At 37.0% G+C, this 25,787-nt stretch overlaps 1 protein-coding gene across 1 annotated transcript; it reads right to left on the bottom strand.

Annotated features, from left to right (window-relative positions):
* On the bottom strand, positions 1-21,752 carry LOC102486020 (arylacetamide deacetylase). The gene is made up of 5 exons (XM_006149741.3): positions 21,516-21,752; positions 10,164-10,386; positions 7,140-7,209; positions 5,258-5,429; positions 1-1,241 (listed from the first exon to the last, which is right to left on the bottom strand). The coding sequence occupies exons 1-5, from the start codon at positions 21,651-21,653 to the stop codon at positions 645-647; spliced, it is 1,200 nt and encodes a 399-aa protein (XP_006149803.1). The 5' UTR covers positions 21,654-21,752; the 3' UTR covers positions 1-644.
* Positions 21,753-25,787: the final 4,035 nt, after the last annotated feature.

The raw sequence follows: 25,787 nt of genomic DNA, 5'->3' as shown, positions 1-25,787 counted from the left end.
TTCAGATTTTTCAATATGGTTGTATTTTTCTTCCCTATCCTATGTTTCATTCACCACTGTTAGCCACCACCATACACGAAGCTGTTGCCTCAGGCTGGCTCCTTGCTACCTCAACAACTAATTTATCACAAGATTAAAGTTGGCTTTCCCTGAAGCGCATAAGAGATCATTTGCATGAATTTTTATAATCTACTACAGGAATAGATTTGTCGTAAGAAGTAAATTTTACAGTGATAGGCACCTGCATTACACTGAGGTAAATATGTGTCAATAGAGTTGTCGCATAATTTATATTGCCTCTAAATCCATGCCAATTAAAACCCTAACATTTTATAAATTAAATGTTTAATTTTTTTTCTAAGTTGTAGCACAATAAAAAACATAGCACTGTCAATTAGAGATAAAAAATAAGTGAATAACTAGAAGAAAGATATAAAGTATATAATTTCATAGTAATGAGTGAATGGCACATAAAGGAGAGAAGAATCTGCTAAGAGTAAAAACAACTAAATGAAAAAGATGCTATGGCCATTATAAAGGTCACAGAAGATAGACATCTATTTAATAACAACTTTTGATTTTCACTCATTATTTTTTGTTCTAAGGCTTAGAGATTTTTAATAAAAACAATGTTTAGATTTTTACTATAGATTTTCACTTAGCCAGCTAATGTATTGGTTTTCTAGTCTATATCCAATGTAAATTCCATCAAAGAAAACTGCTCCATGGAATCCATCCTCAACGTGGTTAAGGGTCACCTTAACTCCAGCGTTCCGAAGTCGGGTGACATACATGAGTCCGTCATCCCGAAGGACGTCATACTGACAGGTGATGACGTAGGTCTGGGGTAAACTACGCAGCTTGCTGTCATCAGCCAGCAGGGGGGCCGCCCTCACATCTAGGAACCCTGGATACTTCTTGGCCAGCTCGGAGCTACCCTGACGTGGACTGCTATAAACGTGGCCTTTCTTAAACCTCTCTGGGAGCAAGGAACTCCAGTTAACGAACTTGAACAGGTGACTGGATTCCACAGGAACGTGTTGGTTGGAAAGCATGGCTTTCTCCAGTGACCTATCCGTGGTAAAATATTCACTCCAGAACCTGACCATGAGTGATTTAGATAGAACTGGAGCATACATATTTTCCCGATAGGATGGTAAATCCAGATCAAGAGGCTGAAGGGCAGGGTATATTAAGGACTGGATCTTCAGTTTGTTCTTGACATCTGGGTCCTCTAAGAGCTGGAAAACAAAGCAAGTTGTTTGAATGAATATATTTTATTTTAAAACATTTATTTTTATAACAACATAGTGATGTGAAACAAATTTAGAATCTAAAAAATATCAGAAACAAAAAAAAATCTCTTGTAAAACTTTCTAATTGTCAGGACCAGCAGTTGGCGTAATGGCTATGTCGCTGGACTCCCATGTAGTCGATTGTGGTTTGAGTCCCGGACCCGGTGGTTTAAACTCACACTGGGCGCGTGTGCGTGCATGCCCAAGATCCCGAGAGAAGAATGGAGGAGAAGGGATTGCAGGGTGGCCATACCCCTGGGGGGTGATTTCTTGCTTTCTGTCTCTCTGTCTCTGTCTGTCTGGTGAGCGCACGCACCCTATAGCAAAAACCTCCCCAAAAAGAAAAAGAAAAAGAAAAAAAACTTTCTAATTGTCATGATCCCAGGTGTAATGTAATGATTAGACAGATACCTGTCTGTCTATGGGGAGGGAATAAGAAGATCTAATCAGTGATTAAGGAGCAACATCTCAGGACCAGCAGATGGAGTAATGGTTATGTTGCTGGACTTCCACATGGATGATTGTGATTCAAGTGCCAGAGCCGGTAGCTTAAAATTCACACTGGTGCATGTGCGTGTGTACCCAAAACCCCAAAAGAAAATTGGAGAAGGGATTATGATGTGGCCATAATCCCTGGGGGTGATTTTTTGCTTTCTATCTCTTTGTTTCTCTGGTGAGTATACATACCCCATATCAAAAACCTCTCTCTCTAGGAAAAAAAAAAAAAAAGAAACAACATCTCTGAACCAGAAGTTTGAGACCTGATGGCTTGCTTCCTCACTCTCTCTCTCTCTTTCTTTGCCTCTGTGTGTATATGTGTGTCTAGTGAGCACATGTGCCCCGTTACAAATGAAAAACTAGTAATAATGATAAATAAAATTAAGTAGTAATTTTTAAAAAAAAAAAAAGAAGAAATATTTCTAAAAGTCAAGAATTGCCAGAAGAGAGAGGAATCTGATTTACTTTTGTTAGTAAGTAAATGTATCTACATATATTATTGTATCAATAAGCATTAACATTTAAGGGAAGAATCACAAACTAGGAATTCTAATTGGTCTCTGACAGTGAACAGATGAATATAAGATAAATTTTAGAGTCTCTTTGTGAAATACGTGAGTCAGATAAATTTTTTTAAAGTTTATTTATATCTACCATGAGAGAGGGAGAGAGGTATCTTCAACAGATACCTCTGTAACTTACCGCCAGCCCCGTCCAGCCTGAATCACAAGTACACCCAACCAGTGTACACAGGGAGGCCCCTGAATGTGAACCCAGGAAATTCCCATGTGGGTCCATTTGTGTTACCACCATGCCATCATCTCTCCTGATTTGCTTGGTTTATTTATTACTTTATGTATTTATGATGAGTATTCGGGATTTCAATCAGTGTTCTCTGATGCCAATAGGACTTTCCTTTTTCATTTTATTTTTTTGTTTTATGATATGTTAGTTACATTCACTGTATATTTCTACAGCACACAATGGTTTTTTTGTGATAATCAAATCAAGAATATTACTATAAACATCATTTTCAACAGAGAACTTTATAATATTGTAAATAGGTTTTTTTTTAAATGTTTTTTTAATGTTTTTTCTCTATGTCCCTCTCATTTACCCTCTGTTATCGCCTCCTCTCTCATACAGTTTCTGGTATCTATACCTGCCCTCCCTACTATTGCATCTTCAGATCTTCCATTTTTGCCAGAGTGCAGACATTTGGTACATTCCAAACAGGGATATACAGTGTTTGTCCTTCATGGTTTGGCTCACTTCACTTTGCTTTTTTAAACTGTAATATTTCAAGTGTGTTCTTTCACTATATGCCACAATTGTCTATATGATTACCTCTATAATTTCTAAGGGGCAGTAGTCTCCTAATTGAGAAATAATGTTCCCAGGTATTTCTATACAAGACTATTCATTAAAGTTAAGCAAGAAGATATTAGAACTTATATTCCTATTATACAAGTTTGTATTTTAACTTATAGTTGTTTCAGATATTCAAAATGCATTGATGTATTAAGACTGATATTATCTATAAACCAAAATGTATATATTGGGGTATACTAAAAGTTTCCTGCTAATGGGGTATATGACTAAAAATATTTGGAGACCAGTAATATTTGTATTATATTACAGTTCACCAGATGATTTTATGTATGTTTACTTGGTCCTACAGGGAAAAATTGCCTATTATCTATCATAGATGAGATTCTCAAGGTGGGGTCCTGACCAGAAATCAATGGGGATTGTTTTAGAAATGCTACAGATTCTTAGGTTCTAGTTTGGACCTACTACTGAATCAGTGGGGTTGAGACCAGCAATGTTAGTTTTAAAAAAAATGCTTCAGGTGATTCTGATGCATGTTTAAGTTTGAGATCCATTGGTGTAGTTTGTAAAAAGTGTAAAAATTAGTGAAGCCACATGTATTCTGATGTTTCTCAGAAATAAAATGTAATAGATACATTGAAAGTTTATTTCTGGGGGCTAGCAAGTGATATAGTGGTTCAGGCACTGGACATTGACATCGCTGACTTCACATCAAGTCCAAGACCTGGCAGCTTGAAAATTGCACCAGGCACATGTGCATGCATGCCCCAAATCCCAGGATGAGAATGGAGGAGTTGGGACTGTGGCATGGCCAACCCTTTGTGAGGTGACTTTTCACTTTGCCTCTCTCCATTCCTCTCTGTCTTTCTGGTAAACACACACGCCCTATAATAAAACATCTCTCTACAATGAATAAATAAATAAAACTAAAAAAGAATAAATACCTGAGTAAATAAACCAGGTTTGTCCTTTAGGTAAGAAAGCCAGTATTGAAAACTGTTTTATTCATAATCTACAAGTTAATTGCAATTATGGTAATACTTTAAATTGATAGCTAACAGGTATAGAGCTGTAGCTAACTGTCATAGAAATAGTGTGAATAATTAATATCTGGAAATTATAATTGCTTCTACAATTAAATAGTATGTTCAAGCCTCTTAACATTTTTTTCCATAGGCAATTTCATTTTTCTAATAGTAAAAATCTTTATTCAAGTTTTAGCATACTCTACTGAAGAGTATTGATATCAACTGATTCTGTAGTTATGGTAACTGGCAGCATTGATTGATTTTTACAAATATCCCCTAATAAAAGGAAATAATATGGTACTTAACTGACCATAGTAATCATGTTTGATCCAATAACCTAGAAAAGATATTTTATCAATTTACTTAAAAAAAGAAACCTGGATGAATTAGGAATAGAAATACTAGGTATATAAATATCTTTAATATTACTGTCAAGCCAGTGGGTGATGGTGATTAAGGTGGCTGGATCCCACATGGTTGACACCATGGTTTACATCCCAAACCTGGAGATGAAAAACATGTGAAGCACTTGTGCATTTGTGCCCCAAATCCTGAAAGGTAAAGTGGGGGACAAGTGATTGCAGTGTGACTGTCCCTCATGAGAATGCTTTTCCCACTTTCCCTCTGTAACTCTTTTTTTCTGTCTCTCTCCAGCAAGAACATACAATCTCTATATATATATATACTAGAGATTGTATGTTCTTATATATATTTTTTTTTGGAGAGATTTTCGCTATAGGGTGCGTGCGGTCACCAGACAGACAGAGAGAGACATAGAGACAGAAAGCGAGAAATCACCCCCCAGGGGGTATGGTCACGCCGCAATCCCTTCTCCATTCTCCTCTCGGGATCTTGGGCATGCACGCACATGTGCCCGGCGTGAGTTTTAAGACACCGGGTCCGGGACGCGAACCGCAGTCGACTACGTGGGAGTCCAGCAACATAGCCATTACACTAACTGCTGGTTCCCTAGTATATTTTTTTAAAAGTTACTGTCTAGGTATTTCTAATATCTAGTATATTAGCATATGGGCATTAATATTTTAAGTCAATATAGTTGTACATAGGCTATTTCAGAAAGCAGAATAAATCTGAACAGCATACCTGTTGGGCCACTGCTGCAGCCAAATTCCCACCAGCACTGTCTCCAGAAATACCAGTTCTTTTCGCATCAATACCGTATTTGTCAAGAACATCTTGGCGTAAGAACCACTTTAATGCATTATATACATCTTCAAATTGATTTGGAAAATGATACTTAGGTGCCAGTCTGTAGCTGTGAACAGAATAATCATTTTCAGTCGATTATTTTTAATTTTAAAAATGTGGGTGTGCTGCTCCAACCTTTAAATTAAAAGTAAAATTTGTCTCTAGAAAACGTGATATTTTGGGTAATTATAAATATAACGACATACTTCATTCTAATGATGATGCCTGATATGAAAACCTTTTTAAAGAGGTTTTCTTTTTTCATATTTATTTATTCCCAGAGACACAGAAAGAAAGAGACAGAGAGAGGCACCTCCACCATGGTCTTCACTTCACTATCCACCCCCCGTCTCAGCTGGTCCAGTGCCTGGTGAGTCAGTGTGTCCTGGGTGAACTTGGGACCTTTCCTCTGTGGGGCACTTTGCTGCTACAAATTTCATTTGGATAGAAGTAAAGGTTTAAATAAAAACTTGGATTAAGTTTAAGAGGAAATAAAACAACAGGGGATAAGTTTTCCTAGCTAAACCTCTCCCAGAATGCTGTTTTTAATCATCATTAAACTTTAGTGATGACCAATAAAAAAAATGGGCAAAAAAGAAATCTTAGGATTTACTCTATTTTAACTTCATATACTGATCAAGTTGACATGTGGTCACTATTACATTTCTCCAAAGCTGCTTCATATTTCTTATTTCCATTGGTCATATCTACTATGATTACTTATTAATCTAGAATGCTTTTTGAAAATAGATTCTGCTTCTGTTCCTATGTGTAATTGTGTGATTAATTGTTTTTAATGAAAGAGTATTTAATGACATACTTCGTACTAAGTACTTTAAATATACTTCATCATCTAAACCTCAAAAAGCATACCTATTATATGGAAAATATTGTGTGAGTCCCAGTGTACAGATGAGGAAACTAAGCTAAAGAGATAATAGTCATCCTATACAGAGTCACAGAATTCATTCCAGAACCAGAATTTGAACCGAATTTTTTTATGCTCATGCCCTCATCTTTTTTTTTGTTGTTATATTTTTGTTTTCGCAATTCTCCTGCCCTCCTGCCTCAGTCTCCCAGCTAGAACTACAGGCAAATCCCACCATACCTGGTCTTTAGATTGGGCCAGAAATCAAACCTGAGTCTCCCTTGTGCTTCTGGCCTATGGAGCACAGTACCTCAGCAAGTGCACCACCATGCTGGACCTGAAGCTTCATTCTTACTCTGCTTATGAAAACCAGACTAGGACTCCATCAGAGGTAATTCGTCTGTAAGATGCAATACTTTAACTTTCTTCTTTTCTTTGAAGTTTATTTATTTATTCCTTCCATGAGCAAGTGACAGAGAGAAAGAGACAGACAGACGGCCCTCCCAACAATCTTGATACTGCAATCTACCTACACTTCAGCCAGCCTTGGATCAAGGGCACACTCAAGATTAGCACACCTGGGGAGATCTTCCAGATGCAAACCTGGAACTTTACCTTGTGGCTCAGCCTTGCAGAGCATCTGGTGTACTGCTGTGCCACCCTCTGGACCCAATTTTATTCTAACATTTTCTGTTTGTTTCTAACACTTCCTGTTTTTTATTTCCTTGAGACGTAACTACCTATTTTGACTCTGATTCTGGTCATGCTGAAGTCGAGGTTCTCTATGGTCAACTACACAACTGTATTTGGAATACTTCTGGTATAGCTAAGGAAGGACCAAGAAAGCTGAGAGCACCATGCTTGACAAGGCCTCTGGCCCCAAACCAAGCAGACCAACAGTGCACTTACTTGGTGGACACAACAACAGCATCAAGTCTATCAGCTGTCCGTCTTGACACAGTGTCATAATTAGAGAAGGCTGAAATAAAAAAAAAATTGAGACTGCCAATTAAATTGATGGTGTTTCAGCAGAGAGTCTACTAGTACACCTTGTTCCTCGTGATGTGCTCTGGGAGAAATATTTCTAATATCTTATGATAGCTGTAGAGCAGGAAGTCAGTCAGTGATCCTTTTACCAATACCTGGTTGACTTTTCATCCTTCCCTATGTTCTCATTCTACCCACTTTAGACCAGTTTCATTCTCCTCAAGATTCATTTCTGCTCCCTTTATTTTGCAGGTGTTAAGTGATTTTAAGGAAGTAACAGTCTCCTGGAGATAGGGATGAGGGGGCATGTATACAAACTAAATGAAATAATGCAAAATAATAGTAGCTTGATTGGAAGAGTACAATAAGTGCTATGGTATTAGACTTCACCAAAATTGCCGAAGAGTAGAAGAAACAAGAAGAGTTGAGGCCCGATTTATGTATTGATCTCTTCTAGGCAGAGAAAAAGAAATGTGTTTTCTGGCATTTTTTTAATTTGTTTTTTCTTTTCTTTCTTTTTTTTTTTTTGGCATATGTATGGATTGGGCACAAGCTACATGCTGTTGTCATTAGGCTTGTGTAAATGATTTCTTTTGTAAATAGACAACTTAAAGAGGACTAAATAGAATTTGGCAGTAACAGGTGATGGGAGATATTACAAAGGGATAAGGTGAAAGTGTCGGGACATGAGGTTGTCACAAAGGCCATGTACTAAGGACCATAAAAAGAGGAAAGGATATTATCCCGTAATATTTCCAAAACTTGGTGCTGAGTATTCTTAAGATGTCGAATACAGGGCCAGCAGGTGACATGGTAGTTAAGGCGCTGGACCCCCACAGGGCCAACAATGGTTTGAGAACAGGATCTGGCTACTAGAAACTGATGCTAAGCATGTGTGCATGTATGTGTAAAACCCCAGCAGGAGAATGGGGGAGAAGTGATTGCAGTGTGGCCATCCCATCTAGGGGATGATTTCTCACTTTTCCTCTCACTGTCTCTCTCTATCCCTCCAGTGAATGCATGTGCCCTACAGGGAGAAAAAGAAAAAAGAAAAAAAAAGGTTAATATACATTGTCTTAAATATCTACTTAATCTTTATCATAAAAAGTCATGCTTACAGGGCTGGCAAGTGGCATGGTGTGGTTAAGGGCGCTGGACTCCCATATGGCCAGCCACAGTTTGAGTCCCAAACCTGGTGACTTGCTTTCTCACTTCCCCCTTTCCCCCCTCTCTCTTCCTCTGTTACTCTCATTCTCTCTCTCTCTTCCAATTAAAATAAATAAATAAAGTTAAATAAAAATAATTTTAAAAAGTCATGCCTACATTTCATATTAGAATACAACTTTGTATATTTTTGTTTAATATTAAAATGGAAAGAATCAGGCAAATGCTATTTTTTTTTCCAGCACTAATTCTTTTTTTTTTATATAAGTTTTTGCCTTAGGATACATGTGTTAGCCAGGGAGAGAGAGACAGAGACAGTGAGAGGGAAAGCTAGAAATCACCTCCAGGCTAATAGCCACTCTGCAATCCCTTCTCCATTCTCCTCCCAGGATCTTGGGCAAGCACACACATGCATCAGGCATGAGTTTTAAGCCACCAGCTCTGGGACTTGGACCATGGTCAGTCATGTAGGAGTTCAGTGCCATCTGCTGGCCCCTAGCACTTATTCTTAAGTATTCTTTTACCTTAGTAAATAGACCCCCTTCTTTATGAATACTTCAATGAAAAATATTTTAAGGCAGTGCTCTTGGCAGTGGATTGTCATGGATATACCATAGTCAGATTTTGTTGTAAAAACATCACTTTCTTGTTGCATGATGACCCTCTGAATTTATAAACAATGATAGCCAGGATTGCTCCATTGAGTGCTCCAACTTCTGTTATCAGTCTAACCTATACCCATCAATACCTTTTTTTCCCTGCTGTCGAGAGAGGCATGCCCTTCCTCTCATATGTTTACAATCCTCCCCTTCTGCACTGAGTCCGAGTCTCTTCTGTATTCTCTAGGTCAGACGAACCCCCATCCCTTCCTCCAGCTCCTAATCCCCACATTGCTCCAGCATACTTCAACTTACCATTGTTTTAACGTCAACCTATAAACATAGTCAGAAAGCTCTCATATATAACTATAAAATGTATATAATATAAAACACATCTCTATATAAATTAAATTAGTATCACATATAAAAATAATTATATAATAAAATATTAAATTACATGATACTAAAGGCATTAAATAAAAACAGAAACATAATATAAAATAAAAAAAGTCCTTTTACTCAATACTCTTCTCCCTGCCCCCATCCAACACCTTCTTTCTCACTTTCTTCATTTCTAAGCTTATTCAAAGACTAAAGTCAGACCAGCCAGTGGTGTGGTGGTTAAAGCAGCTGGATTGCACATGGCTGACCACAGGGTTTGAATTCCAAATTGGCAGCCTAACAAACATGCCAGGTATGTGTGCTTGCTCAAAATCTCAAAAGGAGAGAGAATGGAAGAGAAGAGATTGTGGTGTGACCATTCTCTATGCAGGATGTTTTCTTACTTTTCATCTCTCTCTGGCAAGTACATGTGCCCTCTGGCAAATTAAAATAAAGACTGGAGTTACTATCATCACTTCCTTATATTCTTGCACTGTTCAGCTCACTTCATTATGGTTTTCACTGCAACATTCCATCAAAGCTGCAATTAACAATAAATGAAGAAGTCCATAAGACACTTTTTTCTTTTTACATAATATTTGCTACAGCTTGTGGTATTGATTATACCCTCTTTCAAAACAAGATGTAAAATGCTTCCTTTAAACAAACATTAGTCCAAAGATAAATCCAGACTGCTGAAGTGTTTTGTTATCTGACATCAATGTCTTAAAATCTCAGTGTCAGTATCTCAATACACTGTATGTTATATGGTAAACGAAAACTTTCAGCAAGGGGCACATACCAGCATCTCCCAAACACCAACCACCACCATGGACATAAAACAGTCCCCTCCTTAGTGTCTCTGAGGTTCTTCTTGGCACATACACACGCACAGGAACATTGTTGAAAGTTGTCTCCATCACAGTGACCTTTTCATCGGACGTGGGTGGGACTTCTTGAAAGCCCATAAAGAACATGATCGTGTCCATTAAATGACTGATTCCCAAGAATTCAGTAAACAGACCCTAAGAGGAGTGAGAAAGAAGAAACAGCTAGATTACAAATAGCAAATGCCGCTGCTTTTTTATGAACATGAAAGCATGCTTATGTGTTCCCAAAGACTGTAAACCATAGTCTCACTTGTTAATCTCAATGACACAAAAATACTGGAAGCTTAGCTGCATTAACACAATAGTTTCTTCAAATTAAGAAAGATTTTAAAGAATGTTGAACTTGACAGAATTCACGCTAGAGAGTTTGAGTATAAAGACAAGTTCTCTACTCTAATGAAGCTCAGTGTCAAGTGGGAAAAACAAATACAAAAGCAATTACAAAGCCACATAATTGCATATCGCATTGATATGTAGAAAGAACTTTGATAGTACTCAATGAGTAAATAAACTAATGATCTGGACAGGAGAACTAGGGAGGTGTTTTCAAATAGGTGAACTGTGATAGGAGCACTGAAAGGGCAGTAGACTTTGACCGAACAAATAAAGGAGCGGATTTCAGCACAGCAGTCGCCACAGGGACATTCCTGTTGCAATCAGAGAAAGGCATGGAGTTTAGTAAAGCTAGAAAATCGGGTTCACACATGAATGCATGAAAGAAAGATTTGACTGAGAGCCAAATCTTCAAGGATCTATAGTGTTGAGATTCAAAGAATCAAAAAGATTTATTTTGAAATCTTTAATAGGAAATGTGAACTCTGAGCCTAAGTGATGAAATAGTTGGATCAGCTTCTTTCCTGTTAAGAAGATTAAATAAGTGCAAGAGAATAAGCAACATTGCCTGTTTTCAAACACTCAATCATCGCTACCCTGTTCTTCCTGTAAGGGAAGTAGAGAATACAGTTCCCAGAACTCTTTGTGGAATTGTAGGTTAAATCATGCATCAAGTGGTATTCTTACAAGATTTAGAGGGCAGAGACATTATTTTCTTGAGGCCACTGTGTGCATTCACATGGACATAAACAAATATGTGGGGGTTTTTTATGCTTCTTGTTGTCCTCCTGAGAATTACGTCAGTTGTGCAGGCAGCTAGATTTATGGGTGACTTCCCTTGGCTTGCTCATTCTAAAGATTGTATATCTTAATGGCCTATTCTGAATCTATTCCTATTGTGTTACTTATAGTAGTGTCCTGACAATAAGAAAATACTGTCTAGAAGAAGTTTCTCAGAAAGTAGAACATATGAGACACGTGTTGAAGTTAGATATCTGACCTGCGTATGTTGAAAGCTAACTTTGGCCTCATTACCAATGTAACATGGGACTCTATAAATGCATAAATGCAGTAGTAAAACAAGTATTTAACACCTGCAATAGTCTCTATTAAGGATGAGTTTAGAGAGACCGTGATCATTTCAATAAAGTATTATAGAGAAGATGATGAGCTGAAGCAATGATCCCACTCAAAAGTTTACAGAAAGAAAAATTACATTCTTAGAATTTTAGCTTTTTATCTCAAATCACAGTAAAGCAGATAGCCACTATATCCTCCAGGAAAGAAATCTCTTCTCTCTTACAACTCTGTCTGAAAACAAAATCAAAAAGAAAAAAAAAAGTTTATTTATTTTTTGGAAGAAGAAAAGATGCATGCCCAACACAGTCTTCAGGCCATAATCCACCTCCACACTCAACCAGCCAGGATCACAGGCACATGCAAATCCAGCTTATACAGATGCATAAGGAGACCTTGGGACATCAACCTTGGACATCCTCACATGGCATTGTGTTACCACTGAGCTATGGCAGCTGACCCAGCTTTTATCTTATAGATTGTGGAATTGTGGTGCAAAGTGATTCACAGTCCTACCAGATGTCTTAGTGGAAAGTTAATGCTCGGTCTAATGTTCACATCTAAATATTATTGTGAGTACTGAATTCAAACTGTTTGTATGGGTTCTGATGAACTTGGTCACCCTGAACTTCAAAATTTCATCAAGCTTCCCCTAACCAAAGTAGCAGCTAACCAGTCACGATAGTATATGCATTTAAAGAGGATTGGACAATAGAAGTTCCCTGGTATAATAGAAGAAATCCAAATGGCTAGGGAAGTAGTATAATTTTATCTGATTTATTATTATGAGCCATACCGGATATGGAAGCAAAATCTAGGGGTTATGTTTTACACCAAGACATTGAAAAATACACTGGTAACTGAAACCCTAGCATCTTAGTAGAAACACCCAAGCAGTAATTTGCCATCAGGAATGACAGTGGACGGGAACCAGCAGTTAGCATAATGGCTATGTCACTGGACTCCCACATAGTCGACCACGGTTCGCGTCCTGGACCTGGTGGCTTAAAACTCACGCCGGGCGCATGTGCGTGCGTGCCCAAGATCCCGAGGAGAATGGAGGAGAAGGGATTGCAGCATGGCCATCCCCCCGGGGGGTGATTTCTCGCTTTCTGTCTCTATGTCTCTCTCTGTCTGTCTGGTGAGCACACGCGCCCTATAGCGAAAACCGCCCCAATAAGAAAAACCCCCCAAAAAAAAAAAAAAAAAAAAAAAAAAAAAAAGAATGACAGTGGAAGATTCAGACACTAACATGATCTGATTTGAATAGTATGATGAGACCTTACATTGTTACAGGCCAAGTTACAGGGATAACCTACCAGATATAAGGTGGATGTGTTTACCGAAGTGAACACCAGTGGTAAAATAAAATCTCAAAGGTCTTTGGCACTAAGTGATCATGATATCAGGAAGATTGAAGTGATTCAGCAATTGACTTAACGCCTGAGTTAATCTGTATTTAAGGAGTGGCTTCTCACCCAGTTCCCTGAGCTAAGCCACTCCACAGATTGAGACCCACTGAATGAAGAGAGGTCAGAGTGCCTTAAGGGAAGCTCATGCAACATTGTCAAAAAATATGTACTATAAATATGCCTCTTAGCACATAGGAGGAAAAAAAAAAAAGAGCTTTGAGTGTGTGATCCTTGATCTTACTTTGGGAAAGGAGGAATGTTAACTTTGGAAGGGGAGCACTGAGCACTGGTTCTGGAGTGTTACCAATTCCTGGGGACCCAAACTACCATGGTCTGCTAGATAGAATGGAGGATATCAAGTAAGAAATGATATTTCAAGTGGGTTCCATACTCAAATGACTCCAGCACATCTGAAAACTCATGCTTTGTTTCTTTCTCCAGTGAATTGTTGAAATGGATATATTTGGCAACTGAGAGAGTCCTTAAACTGGCTCTTTGTCAGTTGAGAGCTATTACAGAGGTCAAGGATGAGTAGAAAAACCTGAAACTAACTGGTTGTTCAAAAGCAATCATAATTGTGTGATTCCCAGGGAATTGCAATGATTAATGCCACAATCAATGATTTGATAAATTCAAAGGTGATCCTTTCTGTTACAAGCTTAAAGGTAACAAACATTTTCTCCTTAACCAAACCCTAGCCACAGTCCTCTTTTCGACTAGCTCTCCACCTTGGTCTATAAAATCTATAGACTCAGCACAAAATATTTTTTCTACCTACTTCCCTCATTAAAAAACATAAAGAGGAACCAGCAAATGGTCTAATTGTTATGTCACTGGACTCCCACATAGTTGACTGCAGTTTGAGTCCCACACCTGGTGGCTTAAAACTCATGCTAGGCACATGTGCATGTGTCCCCAAAATCCCAAGGGAAGAATGGAGAAGGGGTATTGCAGCCTGGCCATCTTCCTTGGGAGGAAGGGGTGGTGATTTCTATTTATCTGTCTCTCTCTGTCTCTCTGGCAAGTGCCCTATAGCAAAAATCTCTCTGAAAAATAAATAAGTGCAATAAAATAAATACTAACATATTTTTTAAATCATTCATTTAAATTTTATTCATTGTTACTATTTTTTAGTTTTCTATAGGGCTTGTGCACTCACAAGAGAGGAACAGAATGAGTGAGAGAGAAAAATGAGAAAGGTCCAGGACTCAAACTGTGGTCAGGCACATGGACTCCAGTGCCTTAACCACCATGCCACCTGCTGGTCCCACTAACATAATTTCTAACAGGCTAACTATGGAAGATTTACTGCTTGGTGAAGCAAGCCAGACTATGAAAGAGAAACATTATATGTCTCCACTTAATATATGCTGTCTACACTCTATGGCAGAAACTGAAATACTAGGGTATATATACTCATGGAAAATGGTTATGGATGCTGGAGATGGTGTGGGAAGAGGGTGGGAGAGTGAGAGGAAGGGAATCAAGGAAAAAAAGAGAGGCAAAGCATTTATGGGTCACAGAAAGGGATGATTATCTTTTGACGATTATATGTATGGTATCTTCAACTGGACTGGTGTTAAGTATATCCATGTTGGGTAAATTCACTTTACAAATTGTAGTGGTGTATAGTGATTGAGTGTATAAAGTAAATTTTAAAAAATAATAAATGAATAAATAAATAATAAATAAATAAAAGCTGCATTCCCAGGATGACCCTAGCACAGAGGTCCTCCAGTTTTCCATCCCGTCAGCATCCTAAGCATGCATATAATTGGTAGTTTTTTTTTTTTATTTTCTAAGTTTTTCAAGTTTTCAGTTTTTAAATTTTTATACGTTCAATCACTGTGTATCCTTACAGCACACCAAATGAAGTTTCCCATCATGAATACACTGCATATTGGTCCAGACTTTTAAAGCAGCTGTGGCCTGACTCAAATTCTCATTGGCCATGTGGGATCTGGCTTTCTCTGTGCAGCACTTTAACACTGTACTATTAGGCTAGTCCTAGTTGTTGACTTTTTAATCTTTGCAGGTACTTGCTATCCATCTATGCACCCATTCAATTCTTGCCGAAACCTGATAGGTAGTAAGACATTCCCCAGTTTTTCAGAGGTATATTGAGGTGGAAGAGGTTAAGAGATCTTTTCATATTCACACAGGCAATAAGTGCTGGCCTGTGCGACTCAAGCCCTGGTCAGACTTTGGGGTAAGTAGCCACTCATTACTGGCCAATACGTTGCCCTTCAATGACCATCATTATGAAAATCCCAAAGAAGAGAGGGTGGACTGGGTGAGGGTCCCTCAGGTATTCGTCAGACTTTCAGCAGTGAGAGACTGAGCGGAAACCTAGAACTAATGTTGCCTCGGGCCCAGTCCAATGTCCAGCAGGGTTGCTATTTCCCATGGCCAGTCTCATTTCCCTGACAATTCATGCTACGTCTGGGTAGATACTCCAGTGGTGCATAGGATCTCTCCCTGCTTTCTGGTGCCCAGCAGCAATCCCAAAGATACCCAAGTCAGATCGACAAAAAGCCCACACCTTCACGAAGTGATTGCCGTGATGTTATAATGACCACCAGAAGAGTAGAATTTCATGCAGCTGAGGATGAAAAGTAAATGCTTACTCAATATGTAATAGGCTTTGGGAGGCCAATACAGCAATAAGGATCTTCTGGGTCTTTTCCAGATTCTGGACATACCCCCACACAGATAGCTGGGCACAAACTGACCACTCTCAGCATTACAGGTGTCCCCTACCTGCTCCCCTCTGCGCTTACAAAAAAATGGAAATGCCTATCTCCAGTGGACTATCTTCTTTCATGTTTATTTCTACAGCGTGCTACATTATATTTCTCCATGCTTTAACGAGGCGTGATTTTTGCACCATTGCTCCAGTTCACTAACAAAAATGTTTGAAGAAAGCACTTAAGTGCCAGGCCAGCTGATTTGAAATGTTAACATAGAAAGGTGACAGTCAGGTCCTGAGCATTTAGTTGCTTAATTTTAACAATAAATATAATATTCCTACAACCTATGAACATAAAATAAGGTCACCATTTCTGCCACTAAAGAATCTAGACTCAATTTAGGTGGCCTTCTGTGACTTCAGATAGATAAAGTACTGAAAGTCTTAGGCTCTCTTTCAAAACATGAAATCGCTATACTCAATTGTTTTATCTGTCAGGAATAAGGTCAGTTTTAAATAAATATTTTATTAAAATGATAGAGAATTTTATATGTAGCACAAATAAAAGGTGAATTTAGTTATAAAAGCAATAATTGCAACGTATTGTGTAAAACAGTGCTAAGTATAAAATACTGTAAAGTGATTTTATACTCTTACAAAATTTAAGATGCTAATAGGAAATAAAGTGAATATAGAACCAAAGACCAAGAAATCATCAGCATTCAAAAACATAGGACCCAGCGTCTGAAATCTGAGTTTTATGACAAGGATTTTACAGTTTTTGACTATCTTCCCTTGAGTGGTATGTGATAAAGTAGAACAGTGGCTTAAGGAACACATTTTTTCAGGTCATTTGACTCTCTTTATATTGATTCTATGCTAACAGCAATGTTCGATGTAAATTTAAAACATCAAATGAAAAAAAAAAGAATATGAATAACTCTGAAATTTATATCCCTTGGTATATGTACAAAACTGTTTCTTGTTGAATTTTAATCAGTCATACATATGTTTTTTACCTAAGGGAAAAAAATAATAAAATTGAATTTCTAAAATTCAAAGTTGAGAAAATGTGTATAGGCTATGGGCTGTATGCAGGTTAAAGTTTTGTATAGAAAGGGTGGTTATTTAACAATTTGAAAACTCAATCATTGCGCTTCAAAACTTTCACCTTTGGAGGCCAACCAGTGTATCTTTGAGGAGATCATCACATCAAAATAGAAGTAAACGATGCTGAGAGAATCAATGGCAAATGTAGAAAAAAAGGGAACAGAAGATGGTAAAGCTAAAATTTGCAAAAAGAAACTTCAAACTATCTAAAGGCAGTTAAGGAAAATTTCATGGTGGTGAAGGGTGCTGGATTCCCACATGGCCCACCACAGTTTGAATCTTGGACCTGGCAGCTTACATTCTCACTTTCTCTCTCTTTCTTGTGTACACCCTCTCTTTCTTTCTCTCTCTCACTCTGTCCCTCTCTGGGCAAATTTTTTTATAAAAGTAAATAAATAAATAAAGTTAAATAAAATTATGTTTTAAAAAAATAAAAACTCTGAGGGGGTTGGCCACACCACAATCCCTTCTCTTCCATTCTTCTCCCAGGAATTGGGGCATGCATCCACTTGTGCCCAGCATGAGTTTCAAGACTTGAACCACAGTTGACCATATGGGAATCCAGTGCCTTAACCACTACCCCACTGACTGGCCCCTGAGATTTTTATTCTAGGATATAATGCTACATCACAGGCTAGTTGAGAGTTGATTCCATTCACTGACTTCCATTTATGTTTGTTACTGAATTATTAAAGTTTAAGTCATCGTTTGTTTTCCTTATGCCCAAATTAATTTGTATAACCCAGATGACAAGACAATAAATTCAAATAACTTTTCTTTTTTCTTCTTTGTACAGGGGTAAGGGAAGATTGAAAAACTTTTATCCACCTCATCAATGGGTGCTGGATCTCATAGAGGCTCTGAAATGATGCTAGATTAAATGGTATCTAATATATTTTGGCAAATAAATTTGAACATTTCTTTTAAAAAAGCAGTAGAGGCTTTGCATTTCTATATATGTACACTTTTCTCCTCTAGGAAACCACTTAGAACAAGAAAGTAAGCACTAAATCAATAGCATGATAATAAACTTTATTTCTTCAAAAAAGAAATAGACGCTCAAAACACCAATGAACCACAACTTAGGGCAGTATTGGTTCAAAGCAATTAGAACTAGCAGAACTACGCCAAAAACTGTGGAGGCAGGCTATTTGAAAGACAAAAATTAAGACAGAGAGCCCTAAAGATGGTAGATCCTAGAAAAAGACCATAAGATTTTTGTCTCTCTGTGATTAAAGATACCCAGGACCAGAATTGAAATGTGCCAAAGTTTGATTACTGAGGAAAAGGAAAAAAAAAATTGCTCAGGAGGGTCCAGAAAAAATATCCCTTACTAATAACCAGTAATGAACTAGAAGATTTAGGAGGGCTGGAGAAAAAAGATAGGTGAAAGTACATAGAAGGATTTTGTACTTTATATATAGAATTATAGATTAATATTTTACATGTAAATATATATTATAGAGGGATATGTATACTCAGTTAGATATATTAGCTAAATGTACAAATTATAGCAATATATAGATATGCATAACATATATAACATATATAAACTGTATTTTTTATATATTCATAAGTATTTATGTAAATATACATAAAGATTTTATATATAAGGTATATCTATTTTACATATATAGGCATTATATAAGGTCTATACATTTTACATATATAAATATTATATAAATAAGGTCTTTAAAAAGTTCATAAAAATGCATATTATGAAAAACCTGTGCATGGAATTCAAAATGTTTTGCATCAAAATAAATTAATATTTTAAATCTATATTTCTCCACTCTAGAATCTCCTTTCACTTGTGTGTGCAAATGTAGAAAAAAAGGGAACAGAAGATGGTAAAGCTAAAATTTGCAAAAAGAAACTTCAAACTATCTAAAGGCAGTTAAGGAAAATTTCATGGTGGTGAAGGGTGCTGGATTCCCACATGGCCCACCACAGTTTGAATCTTGGACCTGGCAGCTTACATTCTCACTTTCTCTCTCTTTCTTGTGTACACCCTCTCTTTCTTTCTCTCTCTCACTCTGTCCCTCTCTGGGCAAATTTTTTTATAAAAGTAAATAAATAAATAAAGTTAAATAAAATTATGTTTTAAAAAAATAAAAACTCTGAGGGGGTTGGCCACACCACAATCCCGTCTCTTCCATTCTTCTCCCAGGAATTGGGGCATGCATCCACTTGTGCCCAGCATGAGTTTCAAGACTTGAACCACAGTTGACCATATGGGAATCCAGTGCCTTAACCACTACCCCACTGACTGGCCCCTGAGATTTTTATTCTAGGATATAATGCTACATCACAGGCTAGTTGAGAGTTGATTCCATTCACTGACTTCCATTTATGTTTGTTACTGAATTATTAAAGTTTAAGTCATCGTTTGTTTTCCTTATGCCCAAATTAATTTGTATAACCCAGATGACAAGACAATAAATTCAAATAACTTTTCTTTTTTCTTCTTTGTACAGGGGTAAGGGAAGATTGAAAAACTTTTATCCACCTCATCAATGGGTGCTGGATCTCATAGAGGCTCTGAAATGATGCTAGATTAAATGGTATCTAATATATTTTGGCAAATAAATTTGAACATTTCTTTTAAAAAAGCAGTAGAGGCTTTGCATTTCTATATATGTACACTTTTCTCCTCTAGGAAACCACTTAGAACAAGAAAGTAAGCACTAAATCAATAGCATGATAATAAACTTTATTTCTTCAAAAAAGAAATAGACGCTCAAAACACCAATGAACCACAACTTAGGGCAGTATTGGTTCAAAGCAATTAGAACTAGCAGAACTACGCCAAAAACTGTGGAGGCAGGCTATTTGAAAGACAAAAATTAAGACAGAGAGCCCTAAAGATGGTAGATCCTAGAAAAAGACCATAAGATTTTTGTCTCTCTGTGATTAAAGATACCCAGGACCAGAATTGAAATGTGCCAAAGTTTGATTACTGAGGAAAAGGAAAAAAAAAATTGCTCAGGAGGGTCCAGAAAAAATATCCCTTACTAATAACCAGTAATGAACTAGAAGATTTAGGAGGGCTGGAGAAAAAAGATAGGTGAAAGTACATAGAAGGATTTTGTACTTTATATATAGAATTATAGATTAATATTTTACATGTAAATATATATTATAGAGGGATATGTATACTCAGTTAAATAGATTAGCTAAATGTACAAATTATAGCAATATATAGATATACATAACATATATAACATATATAAACTGTATTTTTTATATATTCATAAGTATTTATGTAAATATACATAAAGATTTTTTATATAAGGTATATCTATTTTACATATATATGCATTATATAATGTCTATACATTTTACATATATAAATATAATATAAATAAGGTCTTTAAAAAGTTCATAAAAATGCATATTATGAAAAACCTGTGCATGGAATTCAAAATGTTTTGCATCAAAATAAATTAATATTTTAAATCTATATTTCTCCACTCTAGAATCTCCTTTCACTTGTGTGTGCATATGTATCTATATGTAGGCAGTAGGAGTCCTTGAATACAGAAACTGAAGGAACAACAGCAACAACAAAAAACCTCTTGACCCTACTCCTAGTTCTCAGGACATCTCTGTAATAGACTGTCCAAAAAAGTCATCTCATTAAAATATGAATAATATAAAAGTTTTATATATATATATATATATATAAAGCATTCATGCAAGGACCATTCTTACTGTTAAGAAGCATAACAGTTCCCAACAAATGCAAAAAAAATCTAGAAAAATATTGTTAGAAAGAGGATGAAATAGGCCCATTTCTGTGTCCTGATCCCACGCGGCAGTTTGAATCTCAGCCCTGAAACCTTGACAAATTCACTGGGCATGAGTGAATGTGTGCCCCAAATCCTCACAGGGTAGGGAAATTGAGGAGAAGGGCTTACGGCATGACCATTCCCCACTGAAGGGTACTTTCTCACTTTTCCTCTTCTCTTCTAGAATTATTTTCTTTTTCTTCCCCCTACAAAGAGTTGCTTCACCACAGAGAAGTTTAAAAGAGAATGATGCGAGATTTTATTTTCCAGTTTATTAGCCCCACTAGGGAAAACACACACATACAAACACACATGTCTTTGAAGGCCAGCTTTAACACTGGGGTGGACAACCAGTCAGGCAGCTGCCTGTCACCTCAGCAACTCATCTTCCAATAACTGGAAATCACATACACCCTGTTTCCTTTGACCTTTTTAAAAACTATTTCATTAAGAATGAATTTTCATGACTGAATCTAAAATTAATGCATAGCATTCTATAGCCACCTCCACTGTTCAATCCTACCTTTTCTGAAGTTCATACTTCAAAAATATTTCATTTTGGCAGAATTCATGCCATGAACTCACAGAAAGATTTTTTTTTAAAACCAGTCAACATGTTTTGTTTTTTTTAATAGTTAAAATCAAAACTATTTGAATAATTCCTCCATATTCATTCTTTTAAGGTTCTGCATTAAAGAATAGTCAAAGACATTAAAAAAAATTTAAAACCAGCAATCAAGCATTAACAGCAAAAAAATTCTACGAGAAGATAAATTTAAAAAAATATAATGTAGTTAATTATTTTTACCCAAGTTATTAATATTCACAGAGTTGATAAAATCCTGAACTTACCAAGTAAGTTGCTATTTCCATCTGTGTAGTTATCCACATCACTTTCCAAGGCTGCTCAATATTATCTGGGAGAGGTGTATAAAGAAAATATGCCCCCAGCACCCCTGTGATCAAAAGCAAAATAGTCTTTCTTCCCATGTTTTCCTTCAGAGGGTTCTACTTTGACAACACAGCAAATTAGCGTTGGAAGTATTGAGCTGCTGGATTTTTAGTTAGTTTTAAGCCTGTCATAAAGTATTAGCTAACTCGTTGGGTACAAATTCCACTGCTTTGTCATTTTGTGGGCAGTCCAGAAATAATTAAACTTGACAGAAGTATGAAGGAGAACTGAGAGAAAAACTGTGCTATTGTCTGCAACATCTATCTACAGTATGTTGCTTATTGGTTAGTAAGCAAGTATTTATTGCTCAGTTACTAGGCATTGAATATTTTATATTTTTTTAAAGGCCATTTAAAAGCAGGAAATCCAGTAGTGTATATCTCAAATAACAAGTCTTAAAATAGAGGAACACAAAATATTTTTAAAGTATTGAGAGCTTTTACAAGTCAGGTGGGCTTAGTTACGTGTAGTAAATACTACCTTTATTCTCTCACTGTAAGTACAATTATCAATGAATAATACAAATAAAGTTAAAAATATGTAATAATCATGAAGAGAGCTAATAGGTTTTGAGCATTTACTCTAAACTCTGGGTAATGTGCTATAACAATTAAGACTTATTTAATCCTATAAATAGTATTATTGTCATACTAGAGAGAAAGAAATGGAGACTGAGGGAAGTTCAGGATGTTGTATAAGCTTATCAGTAGTGAAGCTGGTACAGCCCTCTATGAAAGCATATTAAAAGATTCACTTATCCCAGTCTATTAATCTCATATTACAGGTAAACAACTAAAAGGATTAAATCACTTGCCAAATTCATACAGAACCAAATAGCAATGTCAGAGACATTTAATGTTCACTGAATACCCATGTGCCTCCTGCTATGGTCTGATTGTATCCCTTCAAAATCCATATGTTGAAAGTTAAACACCAAAGTGATGAAATTAGGAGGTAGGGACTTTGGAAAGTGGTTAAATTCTGAGGGTTCTGCCCTTGTGAATGAGATTAGAGCCCTGATGAAACAGACTTGACCAAGCCTACTTGCCGCTTTCATCATGTAAGGAAGCAGCTAGAAGGTACCATGTAGATGCAAATACAGCTCTCACCAGATAGTGAATCTTCTGGCACCTTGACCTTGGACTTCTCAGCCTCCAGAACTGTGAGAAATAATAACTGTTGTTTACAAATTGCCCAGTCTAAGGCATTTTGTTGTAGCAACCTAAATGGACTACAACATCTCTATAATTTTTATTTATTCATTTATTTATCTTGTGTGTGTGTGTGTGTGTGGGGGGGTGTTCTATAGGGTGCATGCACTCACCAGAAAGAGATACAGAAAGCAAGAAATCATCCCCAAGGGGGGATGGCCACACCACAATTCCTTCTCCTCCATGCTCCTCTTGGGATCTTGGGCACGCATGCACATGCACACGGTGTGAGATTAAGCCACCTAGTCTGGGACTCAAACCACGGTCGACTACATGGGAGTCCAGTGACACAGCCATTATGCCAATTGCTAGTCCCTCTATAATTTTTAGATCCTTTCCTGGTAAGTGGGATTATGGGAGTAGTTCTAGCCAATGGGATCTGATGGAAAGTAATATGTGTTACTGCTAGGCAGAAGTTAAGATCTATGGAAACCAGAAACTATCTTTTGAATCATATGATATAGGTTGGATTACTCAGACCCAAGGGTTCCAACTTGTTCAAACTCCATAGTAATTTTCTTGAAAAGCAAGCAAATTTTATGCCATGTTGAAATTATTACATGACTTAATCTTTAATCACACTAAATATATTGTATCATTTAGAGTCATATCGACATGGGAATATAAGAATTAATATTAGGAAAAACTACCTTTTTTCTCCCAAAGTCACGACATTATATATTGCAAAACTAACATTTCAGTCTGGATTCTCTGGCTCAGAGATTTTTGTTGTTGTTGTTTGTTTGTTTGTTTTTCCCCTTAATGCTCTACAAATTAAGGAGAAGTAGAAATCCATAAAAGCTAATTATGTTCACGTAGTGTGTTATGAATGTTTGTGTTCACATGTTAAAATCCTGTCTCCAAATAGGAAGGTATTTGGTGGAGCTCACATGATTAGTGTACTTATAAAAAAACAGAGTTTTCTCATCCTACTTTATCATGGGGATGCAGAAAGAACAATACAGCTATCTATAAACCTATAAGTGAGTATTTATGATACTGAGTCTTCCATAACCTCAGTCTTAGACTCCAACCACCTCCAAAACTGTGAGAGAGAAATGTTTAGTGTTTAAACCACCTAGGCTACAGTATTTCTGTTATAACAGCCCTGCATGTGTTAAGATCCTCAAGAGAAATTGACCTACTAGGGATTTTATGTATATAACCCTATTATATTTTGTATGTATGAGTGTGAGTGTATATATATATATATATATACACACAATTTTTATTTTTTTTGGAGAGGTTTTTGCTATAGTGCACGTGCGCTTGACAGAAAGAGGCAGACATCTTGGACACGCACGCACACGCGCCCAGCGTGAATTTAAGCCACCGGGTCTGGGACTTGTGGGAGTCCAGCGACATAGCCATTACGCTAACTGCTGGTCCCCTCACATACTTTTTTCTGGAGAGTTTTTGTTTTTGTTTTTGCTATAGGGTGTGTGCGCTCACTGGAAAGACAGAGGGAGACAGAGAAACAGAAAGCGAGAAATCACCCCCAGGGGGGATGGCCACACCACAATCTCTTCTCCTCCATTCTTCTCTCAGGATCTTGGGCACGCATGCATATGCATACGGCATGAGTTTAAGCTACCGGGTCTGGGACTTGAACCACAGTCAACTACATGGGAGTCCAGTGACATAGCCATTATGCTAACTGCTGGTCCCTACGTTTTGTATACATACATATAGTAAAATTATTATGGGAATTAGCTTATCTGATTATAGAGGCTAAATGGTCCCGACATTTGTTATTTACAAGCTGGAGAACCAGGAAAGCCAGTGGTATAATTCAGTCTGAGTTGAAGACCTAATAAACAGGTTGGCAGGTGGAGGCCTTTGGGGGGGAGTGGCATTTGTGTAAGTCATAGAGTCTTCATGCCTAAGATACAGGAGTTTTCCTGTCCAAGGGCAGGAGAATATAGATGCTCTGTCTCAACAGTAGAGAATGTTCTTCCTTCTTCTGCTTGTCCTATTTAGGCTCTCAATGAACTAGATAATACCAGCCCACATTGGTGAAGGTAAATCTTCATTACTCAGTCTACTGAGTCCAATACTAATCTTTTCCAGATCCAGAAATAATGTTTTATCAGCTATCTGGGTATCCCTTAGCCCAGTTATGATGGCACATAAAATTAACCATCACAAAGCCAGACTAGACTAAGACAGAAATTGGCACCATGAGTGGAGTGTTGATGTAACGAATATATAAACATATGAAAGCAGCTTTGGAACTGGATGATGGGTAGAAGGTAGAAGAGTTTTAAAGAATATACGAGGAAAAGTATACATTGTTTTGAATAGAACTTTAAAGGTGAGTCTGGTGAGAACTCAAAAAGAAAACAGGAGAGCAGTAGAAAACTTCCATCTTCTTAGAGAATATTTTAACTTATCATGAGAAAAATTTTGTTAGAAATATGGAAGGTAATGTCCAATCGAATGAAACCTTAGACGGAAATGAAGAACATGTTATGAATAATGGGGAAAAGATAATCCTTGGTATGAAATGGCAAATGTCTTGACCAAATTATTCTCATGAGCTAGTATATTGTGAAAGTTAGAACTAGCGAGTGATAAAATTGAACACTTAGCTGAAGAGATTTCTAATCAAAGTGTTGAGGGTATGGCTTGACTCCTCCTGACTGCTTATACAGATTAAATTTCCCCTGTAAAAAATGCTTAGATCATAGATATATTTAGATTTTGGAATAATTGCATATACTCTTTGTGTGGGAGATCTGCACATGCATAGAAAAGATAAACTCCAGCTGAAGGAAACTGTCTTTTTTTTTTTTTTTCTCTTGAGGACACTGAATAAACTGTGCTGTGTAACAACATTTTGACTGCAATTTGTCACATGAGGTCAAATGTGAAATTTTCTACTTGTAACATCATGTCAACACTCAAAATGATTTCTCAGCAGAAGCCAGATGCTATTCTTCAAGACACAGGCAGAACCAA

The sequence above is a fragment of the Tupaia chinensis genome, unplaced genomic scaffold (genome assembly GCF_000334495.1).
Source record: "Tupaia chinensis unplaced genomic scaffold, TupChi_1.0 Scaffold000272_1, whole genome shotgun sequence".
Lineage (NCBI taxonomy): Eukaryota > Metazoa > Chordata > Mammalia > Scandentia > Tupaiidae > Tupaia > Tupaia belangeri.
The sequence above is the reverse complement of the archived record's forward strand: the minus strand, read 5'-3'. Positions and strand labels throughout refer to the sequence as shown.

Excerpts from the sequence above, each read along its gene's own strand:
- LOC102486020 (XM_006149741.3), bottom strand. The coding sequence starts at position 21,653 with ATGGGAAGAAAGACTATTTTGCTTTTGATCACAGGGGTGCTGGGGGCA. Across the intron at positions 7,210-10,163 it reads TTGGTGTTTGGGAGATGCTG|CCTTCTCTAATTATGACACT; the intron begins GTATGTGCCCCT and ends TTTTTATTTCAG. Across the intron at positions 5,430-7,139 it reads GCTGTTGTTGTGTCCACCAA|CTACAGACTGGCACCTAAGT; the intron begins GTAAGTGCACTG and ends TTCTGTTCACAG.